The 18,030-nt window shown below is 42.2% G+C and overlaps 1 protein-coding gene and 1 long non-coding RNA gene across 5 annotated transcripts; one reads left to right on the top strand and one right to left on the bottom strand.

The window, feature by feature from the left end:
• Positions 1–7,441: 7,441 nt before the first annotated feature.
• Positions 7,442–17,600, top strand: LOC148703051 (uncharacterized). Of its 3 annotated transcripts, none has more exons than XR_015988394.1 (4): positions 7,442–7,741; positions 8,832–9,005; positions 9,668–9,823; positions 15,426–15,558. It is a non-coding gene; the product is annotated as an uncharacterized LOC148703051 (long non-coding RNA). The 3 variants fall into 3 exon arrangements; XR_015988395.1 differs by having other exon boundaries at positions 7,442–8,712; XR_015988393.1 differs by having other exon boundaries at positions 7,442–9,005; positions 15,426–17,600.
• LOC103716599 (cytochrome P450 86B1-like) lies at positions 15,078–17,424 on the bottom strand. Of its 2 annotated transcripts, XM_088724283.1 has the most exons (3): positions 16,593–17,424; positions 16,234–16,478; positions 15,078–15,744 (listed from the first exon to the last, which is right to left on the bottom strand). In XM_088724283.1, the coding sequence occupies exons 1-3, from the start codon at positions 17,422–17,424 to the stop codon at positions 15,379–15,381; spliced, it is 1,443 nt and encodes a 480-aa protein (XP_088580409.1). In that variant the 3' UTR covers positions 15,078–15,378. The 2 variants fall into 2 exon arrangements, with proteins under 2 accessions (XP_088580409.1, XP_008802872.2); XM_008804650.5 differs by having other exon boundaries at positions 16,234–17,424.
• Positions 17,601–18,030: the final 430 nt, after the last annotated feature.

Here is an 18,030-nt window from a genome sequence, read left to right as displayed (position 1 = left end):
AAAATTATGATAGTTACACATAGTGAAACAGTAGCTACGACCACACCAGCGATGTCCTTGCAGACCGTTTATCAGAAGATCGATAGTGGTTGGTAATTGTTATTTCAACATCTCTCATTTGACTCACAAAGAACTGTTAAAGAACTGAATTTGGTGGATATTGGGAGAAAGAGAGTTGATGAGAAGTGCAAGGGCTTGCCTTTGTCCATAAAGATCGATGCTTGGAACCCTTGTGCACTCAGAAACCAACATTCAGAGTTGGATTATGATCCTGCATAGCAGTTCATGGGATCATGATGAGATAGAAAATGAGATTCCATCTGTTGTAAAAAAATTAGCTATTTTAATTTGCCACCACAATTACTTATATAGAAAAGATCGACTTATCCGATTATGGATAGCACAAGGCTTTCTTCATCCTATAGAAGGTCAACTAGTGGAAGACATAGGTTGTGAGTATTTTGATAGAGGTCGTTCGTTTTATATTCGCATGTTGGCCACCAAACAATGGTGATGCATCATCGCATTCATGGCTTTGCACAATCTATATATTAGGAAAGCAGGTCTCTAGAATCGAGGAAGCAGATAGGTTCTCTATTGCTTCAGAAACTGGGCGCTTTTCATTCATTACGCAGGATATTGGGAATCGAGCACATTTCTAGTGATAGACAAGAGTCTAAATTCACCAGCAAGAAAATTTGTTTGGGATGAGCATCTTCTGCATCTACCATTTTCAGATGATTTGTTCCTATACTTGAAATGCTTGAGGACATTAGATTTGAGGGATTCAGATATTGAGGTTTTGCCAAATTCGATCGGCAACATGAAACTCCTATGCTTCCTCAGTCACAACCTCACTAGGATTAGATGGTTGCCTAAATCGTTGCGCAACCTTTACAATCAGCAGACATTGGAACTGCAAGGTCGTTATTATCTTCAAGGATTACCAGAAGGCATTGCATATCGAACCAAACTGCATCATCTTGATCTTTCAGAAGGATCTAACTATGTTCTTGTGCATTGTGGGACTGGAAAATTAAGTAGTCTCCAAACATTGCCATGCAACAGTATCTTTACAAAAAAAAACAAACTACTCGAAGCCATTCCTCTACCGCATTCCATCGGCCGAAGCCATGGCAGCTAAAGAACTCGACGGCTTCCGGCCATTCCTCTCCAACAACCCTTCCAATATGACTCTCTTCTTGTACTCGTCTGAATCCATATCAACTTCTCTTGAAGCCAACCCATCACCATCGGAGCCATCATCCTTGCCCACACTCAAAAGTGGGACAAGGTACATGCAAGAGCACAGACAAATAAGGGCCGAGGCCCGGCCGAAGAAAACCATCACGGCAAGAGTCACCACCATGACCCAGATCCCAGCGGTCGGTTTGAGCGATCCGGTTCGGACCGAGCTTTTATGGGAGGTAGCTGGATGGATGTGCACGGGCGAGCCAGGGTGACCGGTCGTGGACCTGGTTCGAACCGTGTTGGATTTCGGAAACGGTGGGGCCTCTCCGCTGCGGGTGTTGTATTGCTTGGAGATTCGGGGGAGGCGTGGCTGCTCAGAGCCGATTCCTGAATGGATTTGGGAGTCGGCAACCTGCTGCACTTGTTGGGCGCTGCCTCGGCTTCTACTGGTTCGACCCTAATCCAAACAGCGAACCCGATTTGCTAGTCAATAAAATTGGCAACATTGTAAAAATCGGAATAAGTTTTGAAATTTATTCCATTCTAAGATCCTTTTAACTCTTTATTTATTTTTATTTTTGAAATAAATATTACAAAGAAGAGTAGAAAATATTCGCTTTTTAAGATAAGGCCTTTTCTTTAAATTTTGACTTTTGGGGAGATAGGATCTCCTTCAATCACAGTGACATATCTTACATACACTAATTATCTATAATCTAGATTCGAAATTCTTTAACTTGACTCAGAAATTTAAAAAGAAACATGTTTCATACCCTCTAGAATCTTCCTAATACTTTGTTCACCTCATGGATTTTTATGAATCGTCAAGGGGCATTGTTGGTATTTTGTGCTACCAACCCGTAGCGTTTGGCGCTAAAAAATCAGTTCAGGTTTGTATCTTGAGGAGCCTCAAAAATCCAAGCTTCAAAAAGATTTAACTAAATAGAAATAAAATAATGTATTAAATATTTATTCTGATAGGAGTAAATATTCTCATGATCCTATTTTAGGCTGGGAACCCAGAATCAGCTGTCGCATCCGAGACAGCAACCAGCATAATGTGCTAACGTGTCTTCACGTAGATGGCCCCACGGGGAAGACTGGGCCCCATCAGAACGGTAGTTCGGACTTGCCAAGATAGCACGACATACGCCGTCCGAGCACAGACAGCTTATGTGGAGAAGGAAACGAGCGATGCCACGTCATCAACCCGCGGGTCGCAGCTCGCGGCAAGCGATGTGGGGCCCTTGGAAGCTTCGACGCAGACGCGACCAAGGGGCACGCGTGGACTTTTCCGAATCCACCGTTAGAGCAACGCGACGAGAGCACGTCACGTGCATTGCACGTGACTAATAGTAGGGTCTACGGTCTATACCAACCCCGTTGTCAACGCCATCATGTATTTCATGTTCGTCGGTGATTCTCAACGACGATGGCTCCTCAAGATTCGTGCAGAACCGCACGAGGGGGAGGTGAACCAAAATTCTAGCAATCGACGCGAACTACGACCGACCCGGCGGTGGCTTCGCCGGCCCCGCAACTCCCCTGACCAATCGACCGTCCATCGACCGCGCTAAAAGAGATCCAACGGTCGATCAGCTCGCTGCCCGCCACCCTCCGAAAGGAACGAAGCAAGAAGAGATCAAGAAACGAGACACAAGAAGAGCTGAAACCAACCTCGGAGGGCTCACTGTCTTTCTGAGCTGATGCTTCGTTATCGAGGCGAACGCCGTCGAGTGGGGCGGTCTTCTTCTTCTTCCGGTATCTGGACCAGGAGATCAGCTTGGGCCTCGACCCGGCAGGGCGGCCGGAACGGTGGGAGCCATCGGAGCCGGAGACGAGAGACCCTACGAAGCAGGAGGGGAGGCACCACCATCTCTTCCGGCTTGGGATTTTGCGATGGTTGCTCTTCTCGGGAGGCATATGGTCTGCCGAGGGAAACCACAATACTTAGGGGGAAGAATGACATGGATATGTATATGCCGGGGTCTAAGTTTCTTGTTGTAGACCAAAAACCTCCTTGGTTGACAAGCTTCTTTGATATATATATACATATAGATGGGGTATGGAAAATTCTAAACTTACAGGGTTCTTTTGAAAAATACCCTATACTTCTAATATTTATGATTTTTTTAATCAAAAAATTAATCTAAACGCAGAGACAGCAGGTCTGTCATATCCCTAATTATGCATTTTAATACCTAATATCTTGCACGTGATCTGCACATGAGCCTCGTAATGAATCTATTCAAATAGAAATGAAAAAGCAAATTGGTGCCATACTTTGGGATGAGAAGAGAGCTGGGCTTTGGAGATATTTGGAAAATAATGTAAAAATGAGTTCGAATTACAAGATGGAGTCATAATTTAGAGATATTATTGGGGCGATTTTTCAGCTCTACCTCGACTTCCTACCTTGATGACAGCTGGCACTCTAGCACATGCCAAGCATACAGAGCATAAGATGTGTTTAATGGATGCCCATGATTTCATAGGATGTAAAATTAGATGATAATTGCTTATGGCAAAGTGGGAATCACAAAGGATTGCATAGAAATTAAGGGAGAAGGAGAAATCCAAAATCTTTTCTTTGATATTTTTTTGGCTAAATTGGAGATATATCCATTTTTTCCCCTTTCTTTCATATCTTTTTTTTTCCTTTATTTTTTTCGTTCAAGAGTAGGAAGATGGAGAAAACTTGTCAGCTAGTAGCAGGTTTGAAGGATCAACATAATATGATATCGAGAACACATATAAAAATATCTTTGAAGTCAATATTATTATAATTTCGTTGGGCAAGGATCAATACCATCTTCTTCCTGTTCTTCTTCTCCTCATCCTTATTTAGGGTGCTGGATGCCATGAGGCATGGAGCTCTTTTCTGGTAATGTATTACCACTCTTTGTGTATTCACTGAAGGCCATCTTTTTCCATCTAAGTTGTTGGAAATGAAGATAGGAAAGGGTATCATACCGAAAAGGTTAAATCTTTAAATTGGCGGGATGATGACGAAATTATTTGGCTCACATATGAGTATATGACCAAAAAAGAGTTGGCTAGAAGACTGGGATGTTGCAAGAGAACCTCATTAGCGAAACACTTCCTCATGTTTAATTTGCTTTTGGAATAGGTGGGGAAGAGATCTCTTCTTACTTTCAAAGAGGTCTATGGTTGGTTCTTGGAAACTTCCACATCTTCAACTAAAACTTTATCCATTTGCTCGGTTACAAGAAGTGGACGTCTACTGCAACCAGAGCCTGCACATCGTCTTTTTAAATCCTTTCAATCAAAGTAGGGAGATGGTTGTGGGAGGAAAATATAAAAAAAATTCCGTTAGGTGGTGAAAAAGAAAGGTATTCAAAGTCACAAGGTAAGTCTACATAAAACAACGTTGAGTATATCTTGAGTTAACAAACTCTAGAAAGCCAGAAAAGGAATCTTTTTTCAGAGCAGAGCGAGCGAAGCGAGTGGTGCACAGTGCAATAAGAGTTGAGTATTCCAGAGATTACTAGTTTCAATCCAAATCGACTTACTCTATTAAACATACCTCTTGTAAATTTTTTTAAAGAAAGAGAGTTGAATGTTCTAGAGGCCAAGTATATCGAGGGCTAGGGTTAGAGGCAAAAACTTGTACTCTATAATCTCCAATATTCTATGGTGAAACTTTTGTGTCATTTTTGCCTATGAACGTAGGTCAATCGACCAAACTACATAAATATTATGTATTCTTCTTCTTTTTTTTCTTCTTGATTTATTATTTTTCTTGCTTGTCACAACACACATAGCAGAGAAGTACAGAAGCTAATAAGATGATGGTTACCGAGGAATATCGATGCTTGTTTAGTGGAGGAGGGAAAAAATCTGGTTTGATCATATAATTTGATATTTTGGAGGGTCTCAACTTGGGAGGCGTAAGGCAAATTAAGGCATGCCTCTTATGATTGGACAGAGATGAAACATCTACACAAGAAAGGTAAGAATGAATCTAAACTCATAGATTTTGATTGCAAATATTTACAAAAAGTATGAAGCCATGAATAACATACATCAAGCATATATGTTTTTAAGAAGCAAAATTTTGCTAACTAGTAGTTTATCTAGAACCGATGGTCATCAATTTGGTTGGTTAGAGTGGCCCATGTGACGAGAGAGTATGTATTATATCCCAAATGATATTAATCTGGAACCATTCTAGATGAGTATTAGATTCACCCTTGGTGATGGAAATGACATCCTCTCAGCACTATTTTGTTCATGAAAGGAAGGAATGACCCACCCAAATTTTATTAATAGAAATATAGAATGTACAAAAAGGATTGGTTCCAATAGAAAGAGAGAGAGAATTAAAAGGGCTGGAAAGAGAGAAAGGAAGCTAGTTCTACAATGAAATGACTAAGATAAACAGTAGGAAGAAGGCTAGCACGAATTGAAAACAAGGATGAAACTCTAGATGGTTTAGCTGGCAACTCCTTGGCTAGAGAGGCAATCAGGGAAGAGGATAATATTGTATCCACAAGTCTTTTTAATTAGAAAGACCACTCTTAATGCTCAGCAAGTTCAAGACAGTGGACTTTATCAATATCTACCGGCAAATCCAGAGTTAATATAGCTCTTTTCATAGTCAGCCAAGAAGATAAATCTTGAGTACAAGATTTTGTTCACGTTGTGTTTGGTGCTGAAATAAAATATATCAAGCATATATACTTGATGGTTCAGGCATTAAACACCATCATCACTCAAAAATAGGTAGAGGCTCAACAAAGTGAAGACATTAGATGTGGAATCAAAATCTATCGTAAGTAGTATAGCAACTAATAAGCGACAAGAGGAACTCAGGTCCTTCTTTTAGGAAAAGAGAAAAAAGCAAAAATGAATACAATATTATAAGTTTAAATCATGATGGTTTGAAATATTAATTATTAATTGAAAGATTGTAACCACTTCGAATCCAAGAAAGATTATTTCAACCTGTGCCTTCTGTAATGCACCTACTACTGCTTGCTTTTATTTTTTCTTTATCTTTTCTAAACTTAATTGCAACCTTCACCAAGCCTATATCTTCTTTTGCTGATGACATCGTGTATGATATATATGGATTTGTCTCTTTACGTGGAAAAAAAGAATAAACAAACTCTTGGTTGTCGAACATGTTTAACTTATTGGATTAGTACAAAAGGGAATATGAGATTGCACAAATAAATATATACAAATATATATATATATATATATATATATATATATATATGTGTGTGTGTGTGTGTGTGTGTGTATGTATTTGTATATGTATGTATATATGTATATATAATTGAGTACCTACACGAGCAATAATGTTTTATATAATAAAAACTATCAAGAAATCATGAAGGCTAATTAAGCATAAAGCATATAAGTTAAACATCAACTCCATTAATTATGATTTCTATATTATGAAATATGAACGCACTAAAATATAATAATTTTAGATACTTTCAAACTGTAAATTGTTAGGGATGCAAAGGGGGCCAGAAACCTTTAGTCCCATACTAATTGAGTAGTGAAAATGATTGTACTTATAAGGGGTCTCCATCCTCTTTTCCTCACAAGGCGCTTTTTGGACAAAGCCGTGAAGAATATCTTCCGTCCTGAAAAGGCAGGGGACTCCCCAAAGCAGATAATACCTTGTAACGAGATGCAACCCCTTTTTCTGCTCTAACAGATAGGGCGCCCCGGGTGCGTAGACCTCTCCCTGCACAATCCTTCCCACTCAGGGTAGTGTTAGGAATGTAAAGAAGGGTCACAAACCTTTACTCTCTGCTTGAGTAATAGAAATGATTGTGCCTATAAAGGTCTCCATCCCCATTTCCTCGCGAGGCGCTTTTTGGACAAAGCTGTGAGGGGTGTCTTCCATCCTGAAAGATGGGGAACTCTCCAAAGCGAACAATATCTCATGATGGGATGCAACTCTTTTCCTACTCTAACATAAATTATACAAACCATCATATCAAATATTAAAATAATATATTTTTGGATTATTTGATGCATAAATAAATTTTTTTTTTGGTAAAAATAAATAAATCTTTAATAATACAACTTTTAGTTTCAAAGTTATTTTTATGATCTAGATCGTTGTCACCGGATGTAAAATCTCCATTGTTGATTTTAAATTAATAGAATGAGTATAATAATAAATTATAAAAATTGTTTTTTTAAAAAAAATAAGTACAGATTAATGTTGCGTACTTATGGTCCGGGATGGACACCCAGACACAATCTGAAAAATATTCACTTCTCGTCTTCTGTCTCCTGGGAGCCCTCCTTGTCTCCCAGCGCGGCTTATCTCCCATGCGATGGCGGAGAGAGAGACAGAGAGGAAAGGAGATGGAGGCGTCGACGCCGGAGGTGGTGAGGAAGGCGGAGAGGCTGGTGGTTTCGACCATGGGATTGCGCGACGTCTCCTACGACGCGGCCCACGCCTCCTACGACGCGGCCCACGCCTTTTTCGTCCACGACCTGGCCCTCTCCCTCGCCGAAGAAAAGGGCTTTCCTCCCCTCAAAGCTTGGAGATAGCAAGGCAGTCCTCACCCCTTTCCCCCCTCTATCCCCTTGTCTCTTTTTTTGGTTATTGTTTCCCAACTCATTTTCATTTGATGCTGCGGCTTGATAGCCCAACTACATTATCTTTTTAATGGATGTTCGTGCGCATTGGTTCAATTCCCATTTGGTATGCTCGGTTTATTTGAGGTTGTTTACGCTCTTTTGTCGTCAAATATGTCTAAATTTTGAAGCTGTATGTTTTCCCTGGTCACTCCACGGACATGAATTAAGGTTTTTCCTTTTACCATGATATCATGACATTGGAATTTACTAGGTGATTGCTAATGCACCATGCCTATGGTTACGTGAAGTTGTTTGTAGCTTTTGGTAACTTATTCCTCTAAATGAGTGAACACAATAGCTTTCCGCAGAAGCATTAAAGAGGTATAGTATTTAATTTTTAGACTAAATTACAAACCCCTCCCGAGGTTTACGTTTATTACACTTACACCTAATAGTTTGTAAGACCTATACTTACACCCAATTAAATTAATGGTGTTAGTGAAACCATTTACCTCACGCGAATAGTCAAATTGCTCTTAAGTGGGGAGGAGGATGCATATATTTTCTTATATCCTTGGGTGACTGTTACGTCAGATTGTTTTGGTCCTATTCGAAATTTTTTCCGATGTGATGTTTGGGTTCCATTTAAAGTTAAGAGTTTAATTAACATTCTGTTAAGTTATGGGTTAAAATGTTGGGTAAAAATAAACCTTAAGTAGGGTAAATGTAGGTTTTTTATACTATTAGGTGTAAGTATAATTTATTCCTAATTTTTATTAGCCTGCAAACTTAAAGTAGAAAGCCATATATGTCTTCTGTCAGGCGACAATTCTGGTAAATCATCTGTTATTGTACCACTTGGCTTTTGGGTTGATACACTTAAACGGTTACATGGAGCTTTCTGGACATTCAAATGACTCATAAATAGTGGTGGCTCAATAATGGGTATTGTTTGCACTTCTGAGTTTCTGATTTTTTTTTCTTTTTTGGATCAGAAATTAAGCCATTTACTGTACAGATATTTCTTCTGCATAAGCATGTATAAGTTATTTGTCTTGTTTCAGGCATTGCTTGATGCTTCACATTTGGTGGAAGTATGGACCAATACTGCATGACCTAAGCTATTGCCATGACAGGCTTTATCAAAGCAAGCATATTTGGAGAAAGATGAAAAGCAGACTACAATTAATCATTTCCATGAGAAACTTTTCAAACTGAAGGATTTGATGAAGACAAAGGTAGATAAGTGAAAAACATGAAACTTGCTCCATATACTACAGAGCATTTTATAGATAACAAGAAATATGCATGCAGATCTTTTGAAGTATCCCTCTGCTTGTTTGCATAGATATACCTATGGCAGAGTGATGGAAATATTAGTTTTAAGAGGTTGTGTATTTCTTATATAAGATTCATTTTCAATTTTTGCATAAGCTGATATAACGAATAAGGCTGTCGATTTCAGAATACAGATATATGAAGTGTAGGGGTTCTTGGTTCATGACCATTTCAGCTCATGTCCAAACCTTAATGGAATGACATGCATCGTTACAATTATGCCTGTATTCATGTGCATATGCATATGCTATCAGTAGAATTTTTTAAATTCAAGTCAACATTATTCTTATATTGTAATTATTCTAGCATTGTTTGTTATGTTTGGACTCCACCTCTCTACCTTCAAAAGAAAAGCAGCTGTCAGTAATCCGTAACTTGTAACTGACAATTAAGCTATCCTTTGTTGCATCCTCATGTTGCATTTGACCATCCTATGTGCTAGTTCTCAATTTTAGAACCAGGGATGATGTTGTTCTAGTGTCATTCTTGTTTGTTATAGTGTAGGGTATATGCTTGAGTGTATTTTGAGAACATTCAAGATTCTCTTTACTGTGATTCACAGGGAAAAATTTCAGGCCAGTAATGAGAGAGCAGAGAGAAGCCACAAGTTCATTCTGGATTTCTTAGTAGAGTTCTACGAAGAATGGAGTGGCAGAACTCGAATTGAAATTCTCCCTTCCTTTCCACGAGTATCTAATATTCTTCCACTGCCTTTGAGGTATAATTATTGAAGCAGTCAAACTTTACGACTGTTTCTGTTGCTTGTAAAAATCTTTGTTGATGTCACTGGCTATTGTTTTTAAGTCAACGATCTGTTTACACATGAATCTTATTACTTCAGCATCTAGTGAACTTTTTTTTTTTTGGCAATTTATATAGTTGCTTGATTTTCACAGTAACAGGACAGAATGATAGTCTTACACAGTTAGGTGTAAATCTATCTTTGTTGACATAGACTTACCCAACTCATTTGGAACATGTGATTGTTTTGAACAACAGTAGTTATTTCTCTGACTGATGTACAATTTAGTTTGTCTTTGTGGATTTGGACTGCATCTGGTTTCTTTTGTGATAAGGAAGTACCCTAATTTATTAGGAAGAAAGAGAACATTTATTTGATCCTGCAGTAGATAGTTGTGGACCCGGACATGGGAGATGCACTTAAGTGTAATGTTACGGACCCCAGACGGCCGCACCACAAAAGAGCTCCGTCAAGCCATAATCCGGAAGCATTGGCCGAGGCCAACCTCGGCCAAGACCAACCAACGGGCCAAATTCACTGCTTGGAGGCTTGCCCAAGCAGTGGCCAACCTCGCCACCAGCCGGCTCAGCCCCGCGCAGGCCTTGCCCAGCGCCTGCGCGAGGTTCAGAGCCAACAGCAGCAACGTGTGGCCAACGCGCACCCCCTCGGCCACAACCGCGCGCCCGCTCGGCCACAGCTGCGCACGGCCAACCGCGCGTGCCCGCCTCAGGCACACGTGGTTGGCTGCAGGCGCGTGGCCCTCTGCACGCATAGCAGCGGGCGTGCGGACCCCGCACGCATATAAGCATGCGCGCGGACCCCTGCGCGCACACCAACTTGTGCGCGGCCGATCGCCGCGTGCACCAGTAGCCTGTGCGCGGTCCTCCGCGCGCACCCCAACCTGCGCATAGCCCTCCACGCGCCCCTCTCCAGCGCGCGACCCTCCGCGCGCCCCTCTCCTCCGCGTGGCCCTCCGCGCACCCGACAGCCAGCACGCGGTCCTCCACATGCACGCCCAGCAGCGCGTGGGCCTCCACGCGCACCAGATTCAGCGCGCAGCCCTTCGCGCGCATGATCAGCAGCCGGGCCGACCAACGCCCAAGCGCGAAGCCAACTCGATGCCACGCGCACCAGTGCGTGCCCGGCGCTCTGCGCCCGTGCCCACCTAGCACGCCCGAACCTCGCCACGGCCAGAGGGGGTAGGTGCACAGCCAGGCTACTAGCCCACGCCGCGCCAGCACCTGGCACACGCGCAACAACCTGTTGCGCACACGCCAAGAGTGGGCATGGACGTGGGTGATGATAAGGGGCACTAGCCCATGCGCGCATATCTGAGCGCGCGCACACAAGAGAAGGTCCAAGCTCATGGCATGGCACAGCAAGCACAAGGCTCGACCAACACTGCATTCAACCAGGCGCAATCAAGCCAATCAGGTCAAAAGGCAAGCGCACGGGCTAAGCCAAGCCAAAGCAAGCACAATCAGACCAAGCCCGCGCACATTGAACCATAACCAGCCAGTGCATGCGCGCCCAAAGGCCAAGCAAGGGAAGCCACGGCCGGGCGAGCCAAAGACTTGGTCAAGGGCCAAGTGGCAACCATCTGCGCGCAGTAACAGACAAGGAAAGGCCCTTCAAGGCAGCACTCGGCCAAAGATAGTAGGCCGAGCCACATGGCAGAAATCCCAACACAAGCGCAGGGCCAAACAAGGAAGGAGCGTGTGCAAAATCAAAGGAGTCCGCGGACTCTTCCATTGAGATTTGGCGAGCAAGGATATGGGCGGCCAAGATGCATTAGGCCGCAAGATGAAAGGAGGATAGGATGCCAAGTCACTGATCCGTGGGAGAGCAGGCAGCTGGATCCGCGCCCCGGCCAACTGAGACCTGCATTCCGGCCAACCAGGATCCGCATCCTAGCCAGCCACCAAAGATCCCATATCAGGTCAATCGTGGATAAGTGGCAGCACACGCACCTGACGCGCGCCTCGGCCAACCGAGCGACGCATCCCGGACGTCCAGAGATTTCAGCACATGGCCAAAGGAGGTCAAACTTAGTTGGATCCCCTTGCGGCTGATTTAGAAGCCATTCAAAATTTGAATTGTTTCTGCCAATAAGCCATGGGCATTAGGCCTATATAAAGAAGCCGTTAGGGCCCTTCCAAGGCATCTATCTATCAAATATCATATTTCTTCATTGTAAAGGGTTGTCCCTTAGGTTTTCTAGGTGGAAATTTCGGCTGCAAGGCTTGGGCTAGGGTGGGGTAAATCAACTCCCCTTAGATTGTTCTAGGTAAAGCATGATCCCTTCCCAACTTGCTAAGAGTCTTTGTTATTTCGTTGTCTATTGGAATAGAATCATCTTTCTTTCATATTTTGCCCCATACTTTGATTCTTTCCCATCGCCGGGCACCTATAATGGAGTAGCATAGGCGTGGTTCCAAAGGCAATAAGAAGAGAGCACGTTACCCACATCCAAGATGGTCCCATCATCATCTCCATCCTTTGAACCTTGGCGCGGGGTTTGGGACTGCAAAGCCCCGCAGGCCAACACTGGTACTTTCATTGAGAGACTTCATCAAGGAGATCGTCAGGTAATCGAATGTAGTGTCCAAAACATTGAAGAGTTTCTAAAGCAGTTTCATTACTTTAGGTAGAAGATTCCTACTGCCAAAAAGGAGGCATGATGACAGAAGAATGTCTAATTTGTGAGGTTGACTTAATTCAGTTTAGAGCACAACATTAGTACTATACCGAAAGGATGGTATGATTTGCTTCAAAGCAGAGGGTAGTCATATACATTTTATTTGTTGCATAAGTCATAAATAGGCAAATGTATAAATGAAATTACACGCTATCATATTCAAGAAAGGAACCCTTTTTGGGGGGAGAAAATATACTTGCTTTTGTTTCATAGTTATATGGATAAGACTTTGTGTAATATGAAGGGTAACATCCAAAGATATGAATGGATTTGACTGAAAATTTGATAAATAGATACATCTGAAGATTATGGTACATATCAAGGTTTGCCGTACCAGTCGATATTGCATCGTACCGTACTATACCGATACTTGATACACCGAACCTTACCATACTATATCGTGTACCGACACTGTAATAGGTTGGTACCTATACGGGGTCTGGTACCGAGATGACGAACCTTGAAAAATATGGCTGCAAAACACCTTCTAACATCTGCATAATAATTGAAGAGCATTTGTTATTTGGAAGCCAACATGGATAAGTAATTTTTCGGTTTCTCTCCCACAGAATTTGTATGGTTAATGTGCATTTGGTGGTTCTTAAATCTGAACTTTTGTTTCTCTTTGGTACAAAACTTTGAGACTTTTAAAGAAAATATATTATATTGTCTTGTAAGGGAAGTTATATGAATGAAGAAAGTGAGAGGTTATAGAAAGAGACAGTTAAATGAAAACTAAAAAAATCCAAAGTTTGTTGAACTTTCATAGTTTTTCAAAGTGCTTTCACATATCTCTCTATAAATAAATGATATATAATTACCATATGAGATGTGAAGACAGTGAAGGTGCAATCTCGCACTAAAGAGATTAGTTTGCTTGGAAGCTGTCATGTGATTGTCTCAGGGGAGTTGAAGGAAATGCACTTATGGGCAAGTCGACATGGTGTACTGTTATAATTGTGATTGTCTATCTACCAAGGCAATCATTCAGCTTCCAGTAAACAAGTTTTTAGATTTTTCTTATGTTAAATTACAGCTATGATTGATTTAATTTATGCCTAATTAATTCTGTTCATTGGCAAGATACTGAAGCATGCTATGCAATGTTTCATAGCATTTTCCATACTATCATCTTGTTTTCCTAGATGTATTCATTACTGTTTATGTGTTTTCTCTTGTTTTCTTTTCCTTTTATTAATTCATTATCCTTTTTACTCTTTTCTTTTCCTAGTTTTGTGAACTTCTTCACACTTGTCATTATTTCTTTAGAACTAATACATTCCCCAGCTGTTAAGTTGTTGGAATCGTGAACTTGGATGAGTCTTGCAAACATGCTTAGGGCTGTTCGGTCTGATTGGTCATTTGAAGGGGGTGTTCAAACTCAGTGCTGACTCAAGCCAAGTTCCAATTTCAGGTTATGCACTTTTAGCTTCTTAGAGAGCCAACCCCGAGCTTGGATTTCTCGCTGAATTTGCTTGAACAAGGGAGATACTAAGTGCAGCCTGTGCTGTTCATGAACTGCTATTTCATTTGCAGCTCTCGCAGCGACTATTAATCACTGGATGTAGGCCTCAAGTAATATAGTTAAGCAGAATAAAGAAATTGTTTTGGCTGAAAATGAGAGTGGAAAAATCTGATTTGCACCCATCAACATGCCCGAATTGACCTAGAATAAATGCTTTTTTCCCCTTGCCTTTTTAGTTGGATCAGTTTGGATCTAACCCAAAACCAACCCCATTATAAATTGATGGGATCGGTTTTAGCCCCCAGACCCAATAGGTCATCAAGGGTGAACTGGTCAGGAACCAACTGGATCCTAGATCCAACATTGTTGATAGTTCTCTGACTTGTGATTTGGCTTTTTTTTTCAAAGAAAAAGGTTTACAAAGAGTGATGGAACAGGATGGATCACAAAGTTTTGGAATATGGGGTTGCATATTAGCAAGTTCTATTCTTAATTAGTTTATGATTATTATTTCTCCTAAATTTCTAAATTTATTGTGATCATGATGATATTTTAAAATTAAATTTGATTTTGTTGTTTGTGTTCTTTTCATACTATATTTTGCTTTTTTTTTTTAGTTATATGCATGTTTGATGAGGTTTATATATAATAAATGGGTTGCGAATAGATTTATTTTTTCGAACCTAATTATAAAACTTGTTTAAAATTTGTCTCATAGGTCATACCTCTCCACCTAGCAATCAGAGGTTCTGTTTTGAATCCTGGATGGTGCATTCATAGGTACTGAGATCTATGTAATGATAGTGCTGGTGGGCCTCTCTCTCTCTCTCTCTCTCTCTCTCTCTCCCCCCCTGTGTGTGTGTGTGGTTGAGAGTTAAAATGAGTAACTTTCTTGACCTGACCTAACTTGAATCTATTCCTTCCGTGTTTATTGCCACCCTTAGATGAAAGTGTTACGGGACGGACCGTCTTAACTAGATTTATACCTGTCGTGCAAACCATTAACATATTCACCACCAAATATAAAAACTAAAAAAAAAAATGCAAAAAGCATAAGCTAAGGGCTGAACATATTAAATCATCTTCATATTATTAGTAGAATATGTTGCAAATTATTACAAACACCAACACCACCCTTCCATATATCCATTTAATACATCATGAAAATAGGAAGACAGATTTTTCACACTGTTTATTGCCTTATCTAGAAAACTTTATCTGCCTTGATAGCAAGAATTTCTTACATGAGAAGGTTGGATTTCTCTCCTCATGTCACATCTGTTATTACCTTTGCTATAAATATTTTGCATATACCCAAGAATTTGAAGTGACACAGTAGCATGAACACCTTCCATGATGAGGTTGGATTTATCTTTTCTCAAGTATCACCTTTAATCCATGCTTCATGTATGCAGTCAGCGCCAGTTTTGGGACCACCGGATGGTTTTGAACTACCTTGACATGATAGCGGCAGATGATGGAAGCCACAACAAACTTCATCTGATAGTATGCGAAGTCCTTCCCCAAGCACACTCTTGGTCCACCATTGAAGGCCGGGAACTTGCACCAAGGTTCGCTCACAAATCGCCCTTCTTTGAGCCATCTTTCCGGCCTGAATTCCCTGCAGTCTTTCCCCCATATGCTCTCCATTCTCCCCATGGAGTAGAGCGAGTACATCACCTTAATTCCTTTCTTCAGTGCGGTCCCATCGGGAAATACTTCATCTTCTGTCACCTGACCAAATTTAAGGAACTTACAGTATAAGTCTTGAGGAAACTCATATTTGGGCCCCTATGTCTAACGGCCGACCCCTAAGTCACCATTCATGCATGTGTACCAATGCCGGAATAGAGACATACTACTGCATGTATGTGCATGAATAAAGCTATCAGAAATGGATGCATGTCCATGTCGGGGCATATATGCGTTTCATTCTTGCAGCTAGCTATACATGCACTGAAATAAATCAATTGTAACCGACTTTAGGGCCTCATCAGTCATAATTGATTTCATTCATGATCTTGCATCAAGCAAGATTGTGTGGTGCATGGGCTGCAAAGTTGATGGCCGCCATCATCCGAAGATGGATGGCCGCCATCATCCGAACAAGGCAATGCACAAGTGCCACCGCATCATATACGGTGCACGTTGTTTGATAGCTATCCATCTTCTGATGATAGCTATCGGGGGCTGCACAACACTCTAACTATATGTCTTGCATACCTCTTTGAAATCCACCGGCACCGATGGGTGCAGCCTTAAAGCCTCTGACAGAGCTGCCTGCAGATACTCCATCCTCTTCACCTCCTCTGGCCTAAATACCAAAGAATTCTCTCCTTCCCCATTGCCGTCATATCCTCTCTCCTCCACTATTCTTCTAACCTCTGCAAGGATTTCTTCCTCCACCTCCGGATTCTGGTCCAACAACCAGAAAAACCAAGCCAAAGCCACGGACGACGTGTCCCTCCCTGCCAGTACAAAATTCATGCAGAGATCCCTCAGGAACTTATCAGGGAATGCATTCCCATTCTCATCCTTGAGCCTCAAAAACACTGCCAAGAGATCAGACCCAGACTTCTCACCCGGTAACGATGATAGCTCTGCCTTCCTCCTCCGAATCACCTCGTAGGCAAATTCATCAGCTCGCTTCAGCGACCTCTTGAGCTTCCCTTCACCCCCAACGCCAAGGTAGTTCATAGCCTTCCACAAGGCGGTTGGGGTTATAAACCGGAGGGCAATGGCCTCTGTCATGTTCTCAAAGGCGTCGGCGAAGGGCATCTCTGGAAGCCCGAGACTCAGGCAGCCCGGATCGGTGCCCAAGGCAATCATGCAGACATTGTCGAATGTCAGCCTAAGCAGCACGTCCTGTAGGTCGAATGGGATGTCGACCAAGGACTCAAGCACCGGTAGAAGCCTCGAGTGAGTGAGCTGAATGACAGATTTGGCCATGGCGGCTCGGAGCTCCGCCGAGTGGAACTGAAGGCTCGATCTCTTCCTGTGGCGGCGCCATGCCTCGCCATCGGTGCTGAAGATGCCGTGCCCGAGCATGTCGCGGACGATGCCCTGGATGTACTCCCCCTTGGGAAAGTTGGCGAACTTGGTCTTAAGAATGTACTTGAGGTTGTCGGGGTTGGCGGTCACGACACACTGAAGGTTGCTGAGCCATGGGCCTTGGAAGGTGAACGTGCCATTTGTTCGAACAAGCACGCCGGTGACCCACTCGTAGGCGTTGCCTCGAACGCCGACGAGCAGCGAGGGAAGCATCCCAAGGACAGGCCATACGGCAAGGCCGTGGCGCCTCCGCTGGCTAAGGGAGTGGATGATTACAAAAGTGGATAAGGCTAAGAGCAAAGCTCCAAATGGGACCTCTGACAGGATCTGGAGGAAGAGGGTGGTGTGGTGGCTGGAGCTCATGGTGTTGATGGAGTGGAGGTTTGCCAGGGAATAATATGGAGGAGGAGACTAGGAGGCTAGTCAGTATTATACATGTGGCAGCATTGAAGTATCTTAATTAAAATTGACAGAAAGGAAACATTTCTATTCACCTAACCAGATATTGAACCCTAGTTTGTTGCAATCCTTAAAGAGCATATGAGTCATACTGCTGATCTTTTTTTTTTCTTTTGCGGTAAAAATGGCATTTCATATAGCTCTCATGTGGGTATAGCAGGTAAAAGAAAATACAATGAAGGAGGAGGAAGCTCAGCGGCACAAGCATCATGCCAATTCCATCGAGACTAATCGAACTAAAGGGCCAAAGGGAATTCTTCTGGATGCAACCTAGTCCAAACTATTTTTTGGCAAAATAGGATCTAGATGAAGCACCCTCGGCCGCAAGAGGTGTACGTGGGCCATCACACCCATGTTTTGCCGACTAAAGCTGATCAACAAGAGGTTAAGCAATATGAGTAACAATTAGGATTAGGAGATCGACTAACAAACTTTACTGAGATAGAGTCGATGAGGGTACAATTAACAATAAAGAAGATGCGTGAGACTGCATCATCTGATAATGCACGG

Source organism: Phoenix dactylifera, chromosome 6 (genome assembly GCF_051530095.1).
Source record: "Phoenix dactylifera cultivar Ajwa chromosome 6, Ajwa_hap1_PhDact_Kaust_v1.1, whole genome shotgun sequence".
In the NCBI taxonomy this organism is placed as follows: domain Eukaryota; kingdom Viridiplantae; phylum Streptophyta; class Magnoliopsida; order Arecales; family Arecaceae; genus Phoenix; species Phoenix dactylifera.
This window is presented reverse-complemented; position numbering and strand designations above follow the sequence as displayed.

What these genes read in the sequence shown, in the direction of transcription:
- LOC103716599 (XM_008804650.5), bottom strand. Translation starts at nt 17,424, where the DNA reads ATGAGCTCCAGCCACCACACCACCCTCTTCCTCCAGATCCTGTCAGAG. An exon ending in TGCCGGTGGATTTCAAAGAG is followed by an intron (nt 15,745 to 16,233) that starts GTATGCAAGACA and finishes AAATTTGGTCAG; the next exon opens with GTGACAGAAGATGAAGTATT.